Source organism: Vombatus ursinus, unplaced genomic scaffold (assembly GCF_900497805.2).
Source record: "Vombatus ursinus unplaced genomic scaffold, bare-nosed wombat genome assembly UNPS02014797.1, whole genome shotgun sequence".
Classification (NCBI taxonomy): Eukaryota; Metazoa; Chordata; class Mammalia; order Diprotodontia; family Vombatidae; genus Vombatus; species Vombatus ursinus.
Window position 1 is genome coordinate 778,165 of NW_020954575.1, and position 17,397 is coordinate 795,561.

At 40.1% G+C, this 17,397-nt stretch overlaps 1 protein-coding gene across 5 annotated transcripts in view; it reads left to right on the forward strand.

Annotated features, from left to right (window-relative positions):
* Positions 1 to 17,397, forward strand: part of ACACA (acetyl-CoA carboxylase alpha) — a 238,786-nt gene that overhangs the window by 67,989 nt on the left and 153,400 nt on the right. For all 5 annotated transcript variants that reach the window (XM_027870541.1, XM_027870542.1, XM_027870545.1 and 2 more), the window contains 11 exons: positions 5,246 to 5,396; positions 5,932 to 6,035; positions 7,232 to 7,313; positions 7,981 to 8,126; positions 8,289 to 8,439; positions 9,519 to 9,653; positions 9,984 to 10,130; positions 10,861 to 11,049; positions 11,758 to 11,858; positions 12,582 to 12,670; positions 15,052 to 15,176. In XM_027870541.1, the coding sequence (XP_027726342.1) occupies positions 5,246 to 5,396; positions 5,932 to 6,035; positions 7,232 to 7,313; positions 7,981 to 8,126; positions 8,289 to 8,439; positions 9,519 to 9,653; positions 9,984 to 10,130; positions 10,861 to 11,049; positions 11,758 to 11,858; positions 12,582 to 12,670; positions 15,052 to 15,176 (1,420 nt within the window). The remainder of the gene's footprint in view (positions 1 to 5,245; positions 5,397 to 5,931; positions 6,036 to 7,231; positions 7,314 to 7,980; positions 8,127 to 8,288; positions 8,440 to 9,518; positions 9,654 to 9,983; positions 10,131 to 10,860; positions 11,050 to 11,757; positions 11,859 to 12,581; positions 12,671 to 15,051; positions 15,177 to 17,397) is intronic.

Consider the following 17,397-nt stretch of genomic DNA (forward strand, 5'->3'; position numbering starts at 1 on the left):
ATAATGACAGTGTAGAATGTCAGTAGAAATGCATAGGAGACAAAATTCAAGAAAGCAGCCAACACTAAACCCCATGGCTCCAGATGTCTATACAGTCCTGCGCACAGGACAAATAAGAAGTGACTGTACTGGGCACAAAGGAGTAAACTTGACATAATGGGTATTCCTGTGACTTGTAGAATAGGACCTCTAACTGGAATTGGGCACTTTAATAGTATACCTTATTTAGTAGTTAGGGAGGAGACTGGATGTGGGGAAAGGGGATGGAATGACATCAAATATTAAGTAGATATCTGTATGTTATAAAATTCAGGACCAGACAGGGAAAGGTTGATGGAGAACATTTGTGTGAAGATCTGTGGTGACCCAGACCGAAGTGACGTTATCTTTAGAGTGTCCTCTAGGTTGCCTGGACCAAAGGAGGCATAAGGAATTGGCATGCTGATGCATGCTGTAGTCATCGTGGTGACTTTAGTTATCCATTCATCTGAGAAAGTATCTTTTTCCCAAAAAGCACAGAAGCTAGTAATTTCTTGGTTTGATTTGATAATTTAATTCTTTAAAAGGTGGATGATCAATGATGAGTACAGTTGTGTACTAGAAAGAATGATAGATTTGTAGTCAGGATCTTGGTTCAATCCTGGTTGTGGTATGTACTACCTGTATAACATTGGGCGAGTCACTTTTAATTTCTCTGGGCCATGTTTTCCTCATCTGTAAAATACAGTAGTTAGACCATGTGCCCTCTTAAGGTCCTTTCTAGCACAAAATTTGATCCTGTGACCCTATTATGGACCTGATTCTCACTGGTTTTGGGGGATGGTAATAATGAGAAGCTTGACTAAAGGTGACCACTTCATCTTAGCATGTATGATAGTGAAGGAGAAGAGAGCCGGACTCAGCTTGGCTTGCACCCTCAATTTCAAAGGGTTCAGCAAAAGGATAAGCAGGATCCCAAGGACTAAAATTGTGTGTTGAGGTTAGCTCAGGGAGAATGGGGGAATTTTGAAGAGTGAAGTCCTTAGGTTGCAAAGAGGAGTCATTAGGTAAGGGTAAAAGTTGAAATTGCCAAAAAGACAAAGGTGTGGTTGCACAGAAACCCATCAAGTCCACTTAGATTTATAAAAAAGTTAATCGATAGATTATGGAAACAAGAGCAGGTAACAGAATAAATACGAAAGTGGCGTTGTTCTGCAAGAAGAGGCTGACAGAGAAAGCTCAGGACAATCAAAAAGGTTTTCACAAAACTATTCGTGTACCAAGAAATGACGAAAGGGATGCTTTTAGAGAAAAGGAACCTGGGAAGATATATAAGAATGGTTGCAGAATGTAGTGAACAGAACCAGTCAAATAATTTGTACAGTAAAACACATTGTAAAGAAACATAGCTTTGAAAGACTTCATAACTCTGATCCGTTCAGTGACCAGCCTTGATTCCAGAGGAGCAATGGTGAACCCACTTCTGACAGAGAAGTGATGGAGTTAAGATGCAGAAAGAAACATAGTTTTGGACATTGCTAATGTTAGAATTTATTTTGCTTTACTATACATATTTTTTTACTAGGGTTTTTTCTTTTTTTTTTTTTTCCTCCCTTCAGTGGTGGGGGAGATATGAGGGAGAGAAAAGAAATACTAATTTTAAAAGGAAAAAGAAAAGTTACATTAAAAAAAAACACCAAAAAACTTATTTTGGGATGGGGAAATGGGGAAAAGAAATAGGACCATTGCTCTTGGTGAATGGTATAGTTCAAATATATGATTGTAAAAATGTGGAGGTGCTCAACTTTTTGCTCTAAGGAGACTGATGGCTAATTAGGCAGTGAAGTATCTCGTGTGTGTGTGTGTGTGTGTGTGTGTATTTGAGCCCTCATTCTTCTTGACATCTTTGCTGCCTTTGACACTGTACACTGCTCCTCCTGAATAGTCTCTCCTCTAGGTCTTTGCAGGACTACTCTTCTTATACCGCTTTTGAATGTTCCTTCTCAGTCTCTGTAGCAGGTTCATCATTGTTCTGTCTTGATCCTCCCTCTTTTCTCTATGTATTCTCTTTCTTGGTAACCTCATTAGTTTGCATGTGTTTAATTATCATCTGTAATAGATGCCTCATAGATCTTTATCCTGCCCCAGCCTTTCCCCTGAGCTTCAGTTTCACATTACAAACTGTGTATTTGGCCATTGTCAACTGACTGTCCCAGAGACATCTTGAAGGCATCCAGAAAAAACCTTATATTATACTAGCAACACCCCCACTCCCTTCCAAGCCACCACCCCTCTTCTGAACTTCACTGTTTCTCTTGGAGGTTCTGCCATTGTTCCATTCTCCCAGGTTCATAACTTTGGCATGATCATCATCTTCTCATTTTTCCTCACTCACTTGTCCACAGTCAGTTACCAAATCTTACTGTTTCTATCTCCACTGAATCTCACATCCAGCCCCATTTTTCTCCTCACACAGCCGCTACCTTTATTCAGTTTATTTACTTACCCAGGGACACACAGCTAGTAAGTGTCTAAGTCATAATCTGAACTCAGATTTTCCTGATTCCAGGCTAAGTGCTCCATCCACTGAACTGCCAGCTGTCTAAACTAGTAGGTACTTAAGAAGTGTTTGTTGTTTGTTACCCAAGCTAAGGGGGAAGATCATAAGAGGGCATCTTTCTTACTAAGGGTACAGTCAGAACCCTTGAATTCAAGTCCTCAGACTTGGATGAACCCATCCCATGTATTGAAAGAACTGACAGCTGTGATTGTTGAGGTACAGGTGGTGATTTTTGAAAGATAACAGAGAAAGGGGGAAGTGCTTTAGCATCTAAGAGGGGAAAGTATATCTCACATATTTGAAAAGGGGGAATAGCAGTCTATAAATGATAGGCCAATGATCTTTTATTTTGACTCTTAAGAAAATTCTAGAACATGGTGTTAAAAGAATGGTTAGTGACCATCTAGGCAAGGAAGTGGTCATCACAAGGAAACTCCACGGCTCCATCAAGAACAGGTCATGTCACACTTGCCTAATTAGAATTTTTGGACAGGATTACTAACCTTATAGATCAGGGGAATGCTATAAATTTAATTTGGCTATTTCTGTTGAAATATTTTACATCATCTTCATTTCTCATATTTCTTCCTTTTCAACCCTCTACTCCCTGCCCTCAGCCCCCAGAGAACCATCCTTCATATAACAGACAATAAAAAAGAACGTTAATAAAAGTAGTTCAACAAAACTAGTAAACTTGTCAGTCAAATGTGAAAATATGGGCTGTCCCAAAAGTCTCAGGGCATTTTTAAAGCTTAAAACTCATACTGAGTGTTTTCTGGACATGTTATCAATGACTTGACATTCCATCATGAAGCCATAAAGTCATTTACCTTGTCAGTGTGCGTTTTAAAAAATTTGGGGGGTAAAGGGTTATTTTGTTTTTAAATTTTTGTTTATGTTCTATTTTTTTACATTTCCTAAATTTCCAAGTACATTCATCCTCCCTCCCCTTGCTGTTGAGCCATCTGTTATTAACAAAGAATCAAAAGGAAGGAGGGAGAAAAAAGCAGATGAACAAAACTAGCCAACATAACACATCAGCTGAGTATGACGATATGTGTAATATTCTATACTCATATCCCCCAGTTCTGCAAAGAAGGGACAGAGGTACGTTTTTAATGTCCCGTTTGAGGCCAAGCTCGTCATTGTAATTATTCAGCTTTCAGGGTTTTTGTTTTTGTTCTCCCCATTTATACATTGTTAAACTCATTGTGTTCATTATTTTCTTTGTCCTGCTTGCTTCGTTGTGTCACTTCATATGTCTCTCCATTCTCCTGAGTTCTTCATAATAATTGTGTTTTTACAGAATGATCATATTCCATAGCATTCTTGCACCATGATGTGTTTAACTGTAACCCAGTCAGTCAGCATCTACTTTTCCCTAGCTTTTTTATTCCACATAAAGTGCTGTTATGAGTATTTTGGTGAATGTGAGACCTTTTTGATGTTCAGGCACAGCCTGGATTTCTGAAAATTTAAAGCTTTGAAAACATAGCATATTAGAATGAGCCCTCAACAGGGAATCAAGACACTGGGGTTCTAGTCTTGTTTCTGGCACCAAGCAGCTGTGTGACTTAGGTAAGCTGCTTCACCTCTCCAGGCTTATTTACTTACTTATGAAACAAGAAGTTTAGGTTAGATCATGGGTTCTGCTCCCCTTCTGGAAATCTGGTGAGGCCTGTGGATCCCTCAGAATGTTTTTAAATACATAAAAAATACATAAGATTGCAAGGGAAACCAGTTATGTTGAAATAAAGTTATCAAAATACCAAACGAACCAACCCACCAGATTTATGGACCTCAGGTTAAGAGTCCCTGGATTGGGTGATCTTCAAGGTCTCTTCCAGCACTAAAATCCTAGTAATGAAGTAATCTGACTTTATGTGTACTGTTACTTTAATTTGTAAAAATGGATCTTATTTTTAAATATGTTTACATCACATTCATTTCTGACTGTGTCCCTCCCTATAGTCCCTCCACTTCATGAGCCATCTATGTGACAAGAAATGGAAAAAAAAAAGGCTCAAAAACAGTTAGCAAAGTTAGCCCCCATACCAGCTGTTTAACAGTGTATGGTGGTGGTATTTCCCACCTTCTCTTCCTTGCTTCTGTGGGGAAGGGAGGGAGGTCACTGTCATTCTTCTAGAAGCCAGCAGAAGTAGCAGTGAGGTAGCTAGAAGTGAGGGTTTTTAAATTAAAAAAAAAAAAAAAAAAAAAAAAGGGCAGTAGTGAGTGAGTGAAGCAATGAAAATGAATGTGGTAAAGGGGAGGAATTGGAGGTGAGCATTTTTCCTCCCAAGAAATGATTGCTTTATTGCTCTAATTCATCAGTAAAATGTATATTTTTTCTAACAATGGGATTGCCTGTATATTTTATTTTCTTCTTATCACGGAAGTGACTGATTTGCAAGTAATTCCTGGCCAGGGCACCGATCTGGGTTTTGATGTTGCTCTACTCCCATGTGTCATAGACCCATGATTATGTCACTTTGAGAACTTCTGGTATGGAATACTCCCTCCATAGGTACAGATAGCCACTCATTTGACTCATACTCTTCAGGGGCTGATACTGACCCAGAGAACTTAAGAGACACGGTCACATAGATATTAAGGGTTGGATTAGCATTTGGATTCCTGCCTCTACACCATGTGCCTCACTCCCTTGTCCTTGGAGCCTGTGCTGAGACCGATCCCCTTGTCTTCCAGAAACATGGTGGTGGCTTTGAAGGAACTGTCTATCCGGGGAGACTTCCGGACTACTGTTGAATACCTGATCAAGCTGTTGGAGACGGAGAGTTTCCAGCATAACCGCATAGACACGGGCTGGCTGGACAGGCTGATTGCTGAGAAAGTGCAGGTGGGGGCTTCTGGGAGAGGCTGAGAGCTCCCCCACTCCCGGGCCCTGGGTCACTTCCTGGGGTGAGCCTGAGAACAGCATTCTGGGATTGAAATGTAACTCTTTCCCTACTTCATGCTCCCCTTGACCTGCTCCTGTCGTCAAGTTCTGCCTTAGTCGAGGGTGCCCTTGGTTTGGTTGGGAAAAAGACCGATGTCTACACGTTGTACAAGCACCTGCTATTTTGGAGGGGAGAAAACAGGGGGTGCTGCCTCTGTTCCTTTTCTGATTCTGCGAAAAGCTAGTCTAGTAGCATTTTTCTGTTAGCCAGATGGCATCAAGGCACACAATCCCTTGGAAGCAGAAGAGAGTTTGCCTGGGCCCTAGCACCAGGAAAATGGTGAGGCCACTGTCCCAGTGTTAATTTGGGCTAAAAGAAGCAAAATCTACTAATAGAAACTTTTTCCACTGTGAATTTGCCTTTTAGGTTTGGGGAGTGAAACCAGAGGTGCCAATTGACCATGCTTTTTCTTTGCCCTTTTTTCCTTTCTCCCAGGCAGAGCGTCCTGATACCATGTTGGGAGTTGTATGTGGGGCTCTACATGTGGCAGATGTGAGCCTTCGGAACAGTGTCTCCAATTTCCTTCACTCTTTAGAGAGGTAGGATTTTGATTATTTGGGGTTACTCAACACCTCAGTGGTCATTTACTCTTAACTATTTGTATTGATCTTAGGACTAAACCCCCAGGACAAGCATTCTCAAGACTATTCCTAACAGTTAAATTTTTATATTTATTTTTGTTTTATTAAAAGCTTAACATTGAACATTAGTGTAGCCAACTGCACCTGTTTACTATTTACATTTAAATTAACTTCAGTGTGTAAAAAATCGTGGCAATTTTTCCATCATTTCTCACTTGTATTTTTTGTCTCTTCTCATTTACTGCTTTCTCCTCAAATAAGGTTTGTAACTTGTGTGTATGCCCTACTTCTGGTTCTGCTTTTTCCTTTTGTATTATTTCATTAAAAGTCTTTCCAGATATCTTTGTATGTCGGACTTAATCGCATTATAGTTTTCCATTACATTGAATGTAACACAATTTATTTGGCCGATACCCAATCATTGAGCATACAGGTTATTCTAACAGTTTGTAAGCAATTATTTCTTTTCTCTGAAGCTGGAGAAAGGAAGGAGGTCATGGAGAGTGGCTGGGGGTAACTGTAGTATTGAGGGTTGGGCTGGGGCAACACTGAAAGAGATTATTTACTTCATTTGGAATTTCATGTAAAGAGTATAGATTAAGAGGCTATACATGTTTGGGCATCTGAACCCTCCCTGAGCTGTCCATTACTTCCTAGGCCTTGGATTAGGAAGTTCTTGAACCCTTTACTAGCCTTGATTTCATAACGTAGCTATTACTAGCCCTTGAGAATAAGTTACAATAGACTGATAGTCAGTGATGGCTCTTGAGTTATGTCAGAGCATCAGCCAGGCATGTATGAAACTGAATTAATTTCCAGGGCTAGCTAAACAGACTCACTTGCTGTGTTCCACTTTTAAAAGCCTGAAGGGAAGAACTTAAGGAAATTAGTAATTTAAACAGCTTTAAACTATATGGACTGGGAGGGGGGAGGGGGAAGGCGAGGACAGACTAGAAAGTTCATAGAATGGAACAGGGCATATATTGTTAAGTCAACCTGAACTAACCATTTTCATAATGTTACTCCCCTGGTGGAAAACCTTTTGTATGGCAACACTTATTTAATAAGTGGAGAGGGGTAGTTGAGGTTTGACTATACTTGGTTATTTGACTTTGAGAACCGTGCGGTGATGAGTGACACATACTGTTTTTCAGGGGTCAGGTCCTTCCTGCTCACACACTTCTGAACACAGTTGATGTTGAGCTTATCTACGAAGGGGCCAAATATGTGCTGAAGGTATGAGCATCTTAGGAACCCTATCCCTCACTTTTCCATCCTTTTTTATTTTTAAGGGAAGAGGCACAGAAAACATGTGGGCTACAGAGTGACTGAATTATTTATATTCCACAGAATGGAAGTAAGGAGGAGTATGAGCGAGTGGGGTCTGCTGAGGAGTGAGGCAGGAAGCGTTATCAAGAGAGTTTAAAGATAGTTTGCAGTTTTCAAATACAGCACCATCGCCTGGGTGGCATAGGGTCCTGTGTAAAGGATGTCCTAAGGTTGTTTTAATGTATGAAAGCCACCTTCATGCTGCAGTGTCTGTGCAGTTCTGTTTTAACTTCTTGGGGTACAGGCAAAAGGTTGAAGACAGAATTCAGACTGGGGAGAAACAACTGCTTTAGGTACATGTAGAGCCAGTGGGGCCAAGCAGTACCTGTCGCTACTTTAGCAGGTCTAAGAAATAGTCAGGGGAAAAGGAAGAAAGCAAATAGGAGGGAAAGGGTCAGGAAAAAGGATAGAGAGGGAAGAGGCCTCCATGGCGTGGTGGGTGGGACTAGTGTCACATGGACTGATCACATTGGTGTCAGATGTTTTCTTTTGCCCTTTTATTCTGGGGTCGTCTCCAGGGCTTTGCTTAGAAATGATACCATGTCCAACTCCAACTACTTCTGATGGTACACAGGTGACCCGGCAGTCCCCTAACTCCTATGTGGTGGTCATGAATGGCTCCTGTGTAGAGGTGGATGTGCACCGTCTGAGTGATGGGGGATTACTCTTGTCCTATGATGGCAGCAGCTATACAACATACATGAAGGAAGAAGTGGATAGGTGAGTAACAATTGGAGCCCATGATTGGAACAGCCTCTTCTCTTGTCTCCTGAAAGATCATGGGATTTGGGAAACATTAAAGAAATTTTTACCTTAATGCTGCTATTCACTTTTGCATCTTGAAGTGATTCAAGACCTGTTTGCCTTACTTGTGTTTCTTAGATACCGCATCACAATTGGCAACAAGACCTGTGTATTTGAGAAGGAGAATGACCCGTCTGTACTCCGTTCACCTTCTGCTGGAAAATTGATCCAGTACATTGTGGAGGATGGAGGCCATGTGTTTGCTGGCCAGTGCTATGCTGAGATTGAGGTTAGGAGTGTTTGGAAGAAAAGACAAGTGGCCACAGGCATGAATGTGTGAGAGTAAAAAAGGGACAGAAAGAAGTATTTATTCTCTGTCTAGCTCAAGGGGGCAAAATGGAATGAATGCATGAATTCTCTTGACTAGTGGAGTCACGTCAATTCAGTTTTGCTTAAGTAACTGTTATATGAAATAGCACCTGCCTGGAAGGAGCTTACAATCTACAGGGTGAGGGGAGAGGAGGCTCATAACACAGTATGCTAATAGGTAAGTTTAAGTGTAAGTAATTTGAGGAGGGAGAGCAATAATAACTAATGGAGCTCAGAGAAGGCTTCATGAATTTCTGAAAGAGGGCAATATTTTATGAAGGATGAGTACACTTGAGGCAAGAATGCACTCCTAGAATGGCTCATGGTGGGAGTGAATAAATACACAGAGAGGGGAAGATGGAACGTTGAGTGAGGGGGGGTATTCTGACCAATTTGGCAAGAATGCAGAATGTGGGGAGTCCCTGAAATTAGCCTGTAAGTCTGAGAGTACAAAGTTTGAACCAGTGAGTGAGGGGTGACCAGACCAGTTGTTCTCCAGCCGCATCAATGATAAAATGGGAAAAAAAAATAGGCTCAAATCAGAGCAAAAGGGTTGTATTAGACTTCAAGAAATTGACAGAGTTATTAGGTACTGGGGCTAGTTACAAAGGATAATTTTGTTATGTCGTCCTTTAGAGTAGGGGGTTCTTAACCTGGGGTCCATGGAATCCTAATTTTTTCCATCGATAGATTTCAAGGGGTCTATAAACTTGGATGGCAAAAAAAAAATCTTTTATTTTCACTAACCTCTAAGAAATTTGGCATTTCCTTAATTTAAAAAAAAAATTTGAGAAAGGGTCCATAGGCTTCACTAGACTGCCAGAGGAGTCTGTGACATGGAAAGGTCAAGACCCTCTGCTTTGGAGGTCTCCAGAGAAGGACCCGTTACCAATCTGTTTTTTCATGGAGGTGCAAAGGAAAGAATAAAGTGACATCTTGAGACTCTGTCTGGATTTGAACTGCTGCTCTATTGATAACTGAACTGTTTTTCCACTGTAGGTGATGAAGATGGTAATGACTTTGATATCTGTTGAGTCTGGTTGTATCCACTACGTCAAGCGGCCTGGAGCAGCCCTTGATCCTGGTTGTGTGCTTGCCAAGCTGCAGCTGGATAACCCCAGTAAGGTTCAGCAGGTAGGTGTGAAGATTCTCTGGTTGCTTATGTTTCCCACGGGATGCAAGACCCAAGGTGTACTAGCGTTTCCTTTGCCAGTTTCCCTCACGATCTTGCTCTTTCAGTCTATGTTCTATACTTATTCATGCAGCAGGATGTACCTAGTAAGACTGGTGTTTGTGAGGGTGGTTCATTTTGTGTTTGATGTGCTGATTCTTCCTTGATGCCTTCTGTCTTGGGGTGGATGGGAGTAATGGGGGAAGTCCATGACACATCATAATTACTGCAACTCTATATTTCCTTCTAGAAGTATTATAGCAAGTAACTCAATCTTCCTGTGGGGTTAACAGGCTGAGCTACATACTGGAAGTTTGCCCAAGATCCAGAGTACAGCACTTAGAGGCGAGAAGCTTCATCGGGTCTTCCATTATGTCCTGGATAACCTGGTCAACGTAATGAATGGATACTGCCTCCCAGACCCTTTCTTTAGTAGCAGGGTATGAAGCACTTCCCTTGGGAAAGGGATTTATGTCTGGGTCTTCTCTCCTTTCTTTAAGTTACCTGGAAACGAAGTTATTTATTCATTCATTCATTCATTCATTCATTTTGATTTTTGGTGAGGCAGTGGGGGTTAAGTGACTTGCCCAGGGTCACACAACTAGTAAGTGTCAAGTGTCTGAGGCCAGATTTGAACTCAGGTCCTCCTGACTCCAAGGCTGAAGCTCTATCCACTGTGCCACCTAGCTTCCGCAAAACTAAGTTATTTAATCCAGCTTTGGTGACAGGTTCGCAAAAATCTACCCATTACCCAATGTCCTCTAGCCCCTACCTGCTATTGTGGCAGGTGCTTGTAGTCAAGGTCTGAAGTCTAGATAGCAATTTTTATTAAAACTCTTTTTTAAGAGTTTTTTTTTTTTAAAGTAATAGACTTGAGCATCATTCCTGTCCGTTGAGATACCAGCTCATCTTGTATATTGGTTTAATTTTAGAAACAGAGACCTGAAAATCAGTACCCCCACAAGTCTTATCACTAGCATCTTTAATTTTGAAATTGAGGGAATTTTTTTCCTCCTCTAGAGAACATGGATAATGTTAATTTGGTCAGACACTAACATTTGAGCCTCAAAGCATAAGAACTCTTTGCTCATTAGTTTGGACGTGTCAGTTTTATTTTGGAGCTTTGTTAACCTATCTTGTCTATGTGCTGTTTTGTTTCCTTATCCTCAGGTAAAAGATTGGGTGGAGAGATTGATGAAAACCCTCAGAGACCCTTCCCTACCTCTCCTAGAATTGCAGGACATTATGACCAGTGTTTCTGGTCGGATACCCCCCAATGTGGAGAAGTCCATCAAGAAGGAAATGGCCCAGTATGCCAGCAATATCACCTCTGTCCTTTGCCAGTTTCCCAGCCAGCAGGTATTTCTCTTAGTCATAGACAGTTGGGATGATGAGGGTATGCAGTGTGGCAAGAGTGCTACAGGTCGAGGTTTTTGGGGCTGGGATCACAACATTGATGTCTTTGTTGGTAGATTGTCCTGTTTCTGTGATTGTAAGCATTGTTCCCTCATGAAACCTTTACTGCGTGTAAGCAAAAAAAGTTAAAAGGAGAGTTGAAATACATGGAATATAAGACACCTGAAGTTACTGGAAAAGCATTTAATGCCCCTGGAGTTAACCATGATGAGAAGATAGGTCTTACATAGTGCCCTCTATCCCTTTGGCCTTGGAATCTGCACCGACTAGAGAAACTCCTAGATTCTCTAGTGAACTTAGTATGGAGAACTTCTTGTGGCTTTGTGAGTGACTGCTTTACTTCATTAGCAGTATGACCTTGACCTAGGAGGGAGGGGTAGAGCTTTTTGTCTTCCGTTCTGGACTTTAACCAGCATGCCACACTTGCCTGTCATGCCCTGGTGTGATGGTTCTTGGTGAAGCAGACATAAATCCAACAGGGAAGTTTGATAGGGGATGAAAGCTGCTAACAGGCCCCAGAACAGCCTTCAGTATTTAATTACTCCTGGGTAATGTCAGCAGATGAAAGAAAAGGTTCCATATTGGAGATGGGATGAAGAATAAAATGATTTAGATCTCTTGTTGGCCTGGGCTTTATTTCCTTTACTTTAGATCGCCAACATCCTAGACAGTCATGCAGCTACATTGAACCGGAAGTCTGAACGAGAAGTCTTCTTCATGAACACTCAGAGCATTGTGCAGCTGGTGCAGAGGTGAGGGCATGTTGATAGCGCATTCTTCTTTTTACCTTTTTGCAGCCATGACCTCAGATGAATTAGAAAGTGTTCACAATGCTAATTCTTCCCCTAAATTTTTGATAACTCCTTCACTTCTAGCTTCTTCTGATGCTAGAAATATTTTCAACTTTTCTGCTCAGCATTTTTAGTGTCTTACTAGTTAGGTACAGAAATTCTGGTGACTTATTTTTCCCCCCATTTTGTTTTTGTATATTTATTTTCATATCCTAATGGTGGTCCCAGCATGATAATTGCTATTAAGGTCTTCACTAGCTCAAGGAGATGTCTTCAACTCTCATCTTCCACAAAGCTCTTTTCTAAAGCTTTATAGATAATAGTTGTAAAAACTACTACCCACAAAAATGTTGTCAAGCCATTTCCAGGGGCATATTGATGACTCACTGACAGTGAGAGCAGTTGGAACCTAAGTCAGATTACTTGTTATTAATGTTACTGGATTTTAGTTTCTAATTGAAATTCTTCTTTGCCCATAGCCAAATACTTTTCAGGTTTTGGCCCCAAATTAATCTTTCCAATCGTGAGTTAGCTAGAACAATAACTGGGCTTATCCTTTGTATCTGTGCTCTTCTTAGAGGCAGGAAGCTTATTGGAATTGAGGAAGGAAATTTGGCCTTCTAGTTTTTGAGTTTAGTCTTAGCCAGTCAGGTTCTTAAGTTGCAACCTTTCCTATCTTAACAGGTACCGAAGTGGTATCAGAGGCCACATGAAAGCCGTGGTGATGGATCTGCTTCGACAGTACCTGCGAGTGGAGACTCAATTCCAGAATGGTAGGCCTCTCTTTCTGAGGAATAGCCCAGAGTTAGGTTCACCAGACCTGGAGGACTGACTCAAACCCCAGAGGACTATATAATAGCCAAAGAAATCTGTCTCCCGTTTGACCTATTTACTGCCATCTCCTATCAGTAAAAATGCCAACAAAAAACTAGTTTCACTTTTCTTAAAAAAAAAAAAAAAAAAAAATCTGTACCATTCCCCAGGAAACAAACAAACAAAAATCTGTCCTCCCTAGATTGTGGATTTTCTTTGTCTTCATTCTTCTGAGATAATTGTACTAATGGATATTGGAGATTTTGTTATCTTCCTGATAGCTAAGTTTCTTCTTTATGAGCTAGCATTTCAGTAGCTATTCTATGGGCCACACTACAGTCATTTGGGAAGCCTTGAGAAGTTTTTCCCCAACATTCTTAATTGAATTGTTTAGGTGGAATTTATCCCTGGCACTCTCTGAAGAACCTCACTGAATGATGTAGAAAGTCTATAAATGTGAAATACTGGAGTCAAGATTGAGCATCTTTATGTTGTAATGTTGCTCTTAGCCACAAGATGGCAGTGAAATACCACAGATGTTGAAACTTCTTTGGGAAAAAAACTGATTGATTCATAAGTCTGGTCCACCCCTTTGAACTATTTAAGGAATATCTGGGATGTTGTGGCTTCCTTTCTACATGGGGCCACAGAGCCAAGGATCCCCAAAGGTCCTATTATATTTTTGTTGTTTGGGCCTAGAATGAATGGTGGCTTCTTTATGCCTCCTGGCCCTTATGGTTCCTAATGTCCTAGATATATTATCTTTTCTCGCCATGGGACACAGCAGCAGAGCAGGTTGAGATGTTAATTTCTCTAAGATGACCTATTTCAAATAGACTTCATTTATTGGAAGTGCCATTTATTTTTAAGTGGAGCCAATTTGAAATTGGCATAGCCATATATCCATAAGTAGGTTAGCCTTTTATATAATAAGCCAGATTCTCTTTGAAATCCAGCAAATCCTATGCAAGGTGCTATGATAGATGCCAAGGATAGAAAAAAAATCTTCATCAAAGAAGCTTACATTCCTTTTGAATTTGTTACTGATTTCCATGGGAAATTCTTTGTCCTGGAGGATATTCAAATATTAACTTATTTTTCTTCATATCTAAACTTATTTTGGAAGTTTTGAGGTGTGGCCAATCTTCTGGAAAATTAACTAAAAAAAAGTTTTATTGCTGCTTTTAAAAGAAATCACTGTCATTTCCCAATTACCCTTTCCCTTTCTCCCTCCTTCATGATATCCTCTCTCCCCCAAACTGTTTCTCTCTTTTTTGGGGGGGGGGGAAGAAATGAGGCACTTGGGGTTAAGTGACTTGCCTATGGTCACACAGCTAGTTAAGTGTCAAGTGTTTGAGGTCAGATTTGAACTCAAGTCCTCCTGACCCTAGGGCTGACGCTCTATCCATTGCACCACCTAGCTGCCCCTTCCCCAAATGACCTCTTGTAGTAGACAAATACAGTTAAGCAAAATAGACCAAAACATCAACCAGCTCTGACAGCCTGAGACTTGAATCTGGCTAGCATGCTGTAGTAATTATTATGAAAACAAACCTGACAGGCTCCTGCTGTAAGGTACACTTTCTCTATAGCATAGTGGCCTTGGGACACTCCAGTGAAAATATTCATGACTCTTACTCTTTCCACCAACCTTTTGGCTAAATCCCAAGTTTTTCTTTGACTTTTATCTTAGTCTAGCTTTGAAATTCTAATTTGGTGTTCTACTAGTTCTTGCTAGGAGGGAAAAATGATGATTCCAAGTAGGCAGAGACAGCTTTCAAATGGACTTTGAGGGTAGGGGAAAAACTAAATACCTAATTTTTTTGAGTTAACACTACAGAACATAGCTTTGGAAAATAGATATTTAGACCCTAGCTCTATTGCAGTGAATAGTTTCACCTGAATTAAAATATTTTAATGGGATGGAAGAAGTTCTTTATATGTTTTTTTAGGGATAAACTCTTATGATCCTGTTGCTATTCCCTCTCTTTATTCTCAAAAGGTAAGTTTCAATTTTTCTTTTTGTAAATATGCGACATTTTAAGTATGTATCTTTTACTCATCAGCATCAAATTCCATGCAGACTATTTAAAATTTTAATAAGTTGGAATATGCTGTATTCTTTATGGTGTGGAGAGGGAAGAGAGGATTTGGGGAAAGCTATGATATTCATACTGGCGTTCATAGCATCACAATCTCAGAGTTGGAAGGAACATTAGAACTTAGGCTTCACAATAAATCACCTCTTTCCCCTTCCCTGATGAACTGTGGAATGTGAAAACATGTGTGAGTATGAATCCACATATCTAGAACGAATTGGATTCCTGCTTATTTCTTGCAGGTCACTACGATAAGTGTGTCTTCACCCTCCGGGAAGAGAATAAAAGTGATATGAACACTGTGCTGAACTATATCTTCTCCCATGCTCAAGTCACCAAGAAGAACCTTCTGGTCACTATGCTTATTGTGAGTTCAGTCCCTCAGCATCTCAGTGGGTGGTTGATGAGACAAAGAAAATTTCCTACTTCTGGTGGCTGGGTTTGGAGACAAAGATGACATCTTCTTTTGACTGGCTGCATAGGGCTTGGTGTCTGCAGGCCTCCTTCCTCTCCCTTTCCCTTCAAGGTTGACATCTCCTCTGTCTCGGATGTAAATGCAGTTCTGGCTAGAAAAAGATTGTTGTTAAAGCAGGGACATTAGAGCTAGAAGGAACCTTAGGAGTTATTTAGTCCAAGCCTTTCTTTTGGGTAGAAAGTAAGTGAAGGCTAGAGGTATCATGGAGCACTTGTATTGAGGTCAGGAAGACTTAGGTTTAAATATAGTCTCAAAAACACTTAGGAACTGTGTACCCCATGGCAAGTCATTTAACTTCTGGAACCTCAGTTTGCTCATCTGTGAAATGGATTAATAATACCTCTTGTGATGATCAAATAAGATAATATTTGTGAAGCAGTTTGCAAAGTGCTATGTAAGCACGAGTTGTTAAATTTTATTACCATTTCTATTATTATTATAGAGGTGAAGTGACTTGTTTGAAGTCCATACATTTGGTTTGTGGCAGAGCTAAGATGAGAACCCAGCTTTTTTAACTTTTCATCTGGACTGCTCCCATTTCATTATGCTATTTCCTTGCAAATACAGCTAAATTGGAGCTTTGGAGTGTTTTTGCTGGTCCTCATTCTTCAAGTGGAGATAAACCTTACTGAGCTTCTAACCATCAATTATGACTCTTGTTTATGACCAAGCAAGTGATGATTTTGCTGGTAGAATTGGCTTAATATCCTTCCTAGCTTGGTAGGTTTTGGGGTCCTGATTGTGAACTTTGAAATGAGGTGGGAAGAGGAAAGCATGGAGGAATTTGCATCTTTAGGAAGCAGTTGTCCTGTTGGTAAAATCTTCTTGTGTTTTATAATGTGCTATAAACTTTTCTATCCTTGTCTCCAGACTCCGGTGAAACATTTTCTTGAAATTTGGTCTAGTCACAAAATAATCACATGCCTCCAGCCTTAAGAAACTAATTAGTGCTCCCCAAAGAAATTTTCATAGCCTCTGCTTTTACTATATTCTCCTTGTGTTTTCATGGAAATCTAAATTTTTTTGTTGGGGAAACTCAATAATTTAGTCCAACAAAGCATGTACTTACTTTCTTAGTGTCTAATAACAGTGGACTCAGCATCCTTTTCATTAAACTGTGGAAGACTGTGCTTGTGTCCTTATTACCTAAGTAGCAGTAGAATCAGTAGGAGGGAAGGAAACTCCTGCTTGATACAGAGAAGGCTAACGAAAATCAAATGATCTTCCAGAGTTATTGCAGGCCTTGTGAATTTTGGAAACTGTCTTAAAGACTTCTTTCCCTTCATTCTTTAGTCTTAGGTCTTGCCTGAGCTTGAAATGGGCTTTAGAAAATAATAGGTCCCTTCTAAAAATTCCTGTCATCTTCCTGACTAGTTTGTATAATATCTGTCATGTTTCCCTGTAATACGGAACAACAGTAATTTCTTTTTCCTTGGAAGTGACCCTTCTATGTCCTTCCTTGGAATTTGGCATGCTGGCAGCCATGTTTCTGTTCTGTAGTGAGATTTTCCTGACAAAAGACATTTCTGTGCTAGAAAATTTTCACCACCATTTTTTTATTTCCTATTTTACAGTGAAGGCAAACTTTAGTTCCACTGCACTTTTCCTTCTACCTAGGCAGAGCTGCTTTCCTAGTTAATAGGCAGATCAACTCATTCCATTCCCTCCCTGGCTTGTTCAGTAGAGAAGACCAAATTTTTAGGATGGCTAATTTTTTGCAATACCTAATTACAAATATGTTTATTTTCTTTGGCTTCCTGGAGTGATTGGGAGATTGGTTAATGGGAAAATGTGTATGTGAATGAAAAAAATCCATGATCAGTTTTTTAATATTTTAACTTACCTAAACAATAGATTTCAAGAACTAGATGATAGCGTCAACAGAAACTTTTTTGAATTTATCTTGCATGTAAGATAGAAGAAATTCTTGTAAGCTTAGCTATTTAAATGTTTAAGAAACTGAGAGTTACCTTTAGATGAAACCAAAAGACTTTATGGTAGGAAATTGGTAGTAATTGGGAGGAAAAGGAAGTTGGAAATCAGTTTATTTGGATTGAAAACAGAGGGGGATTTGGCTTCAAAGGAAGCTAATTATGGGGACCTTCCATTTTAT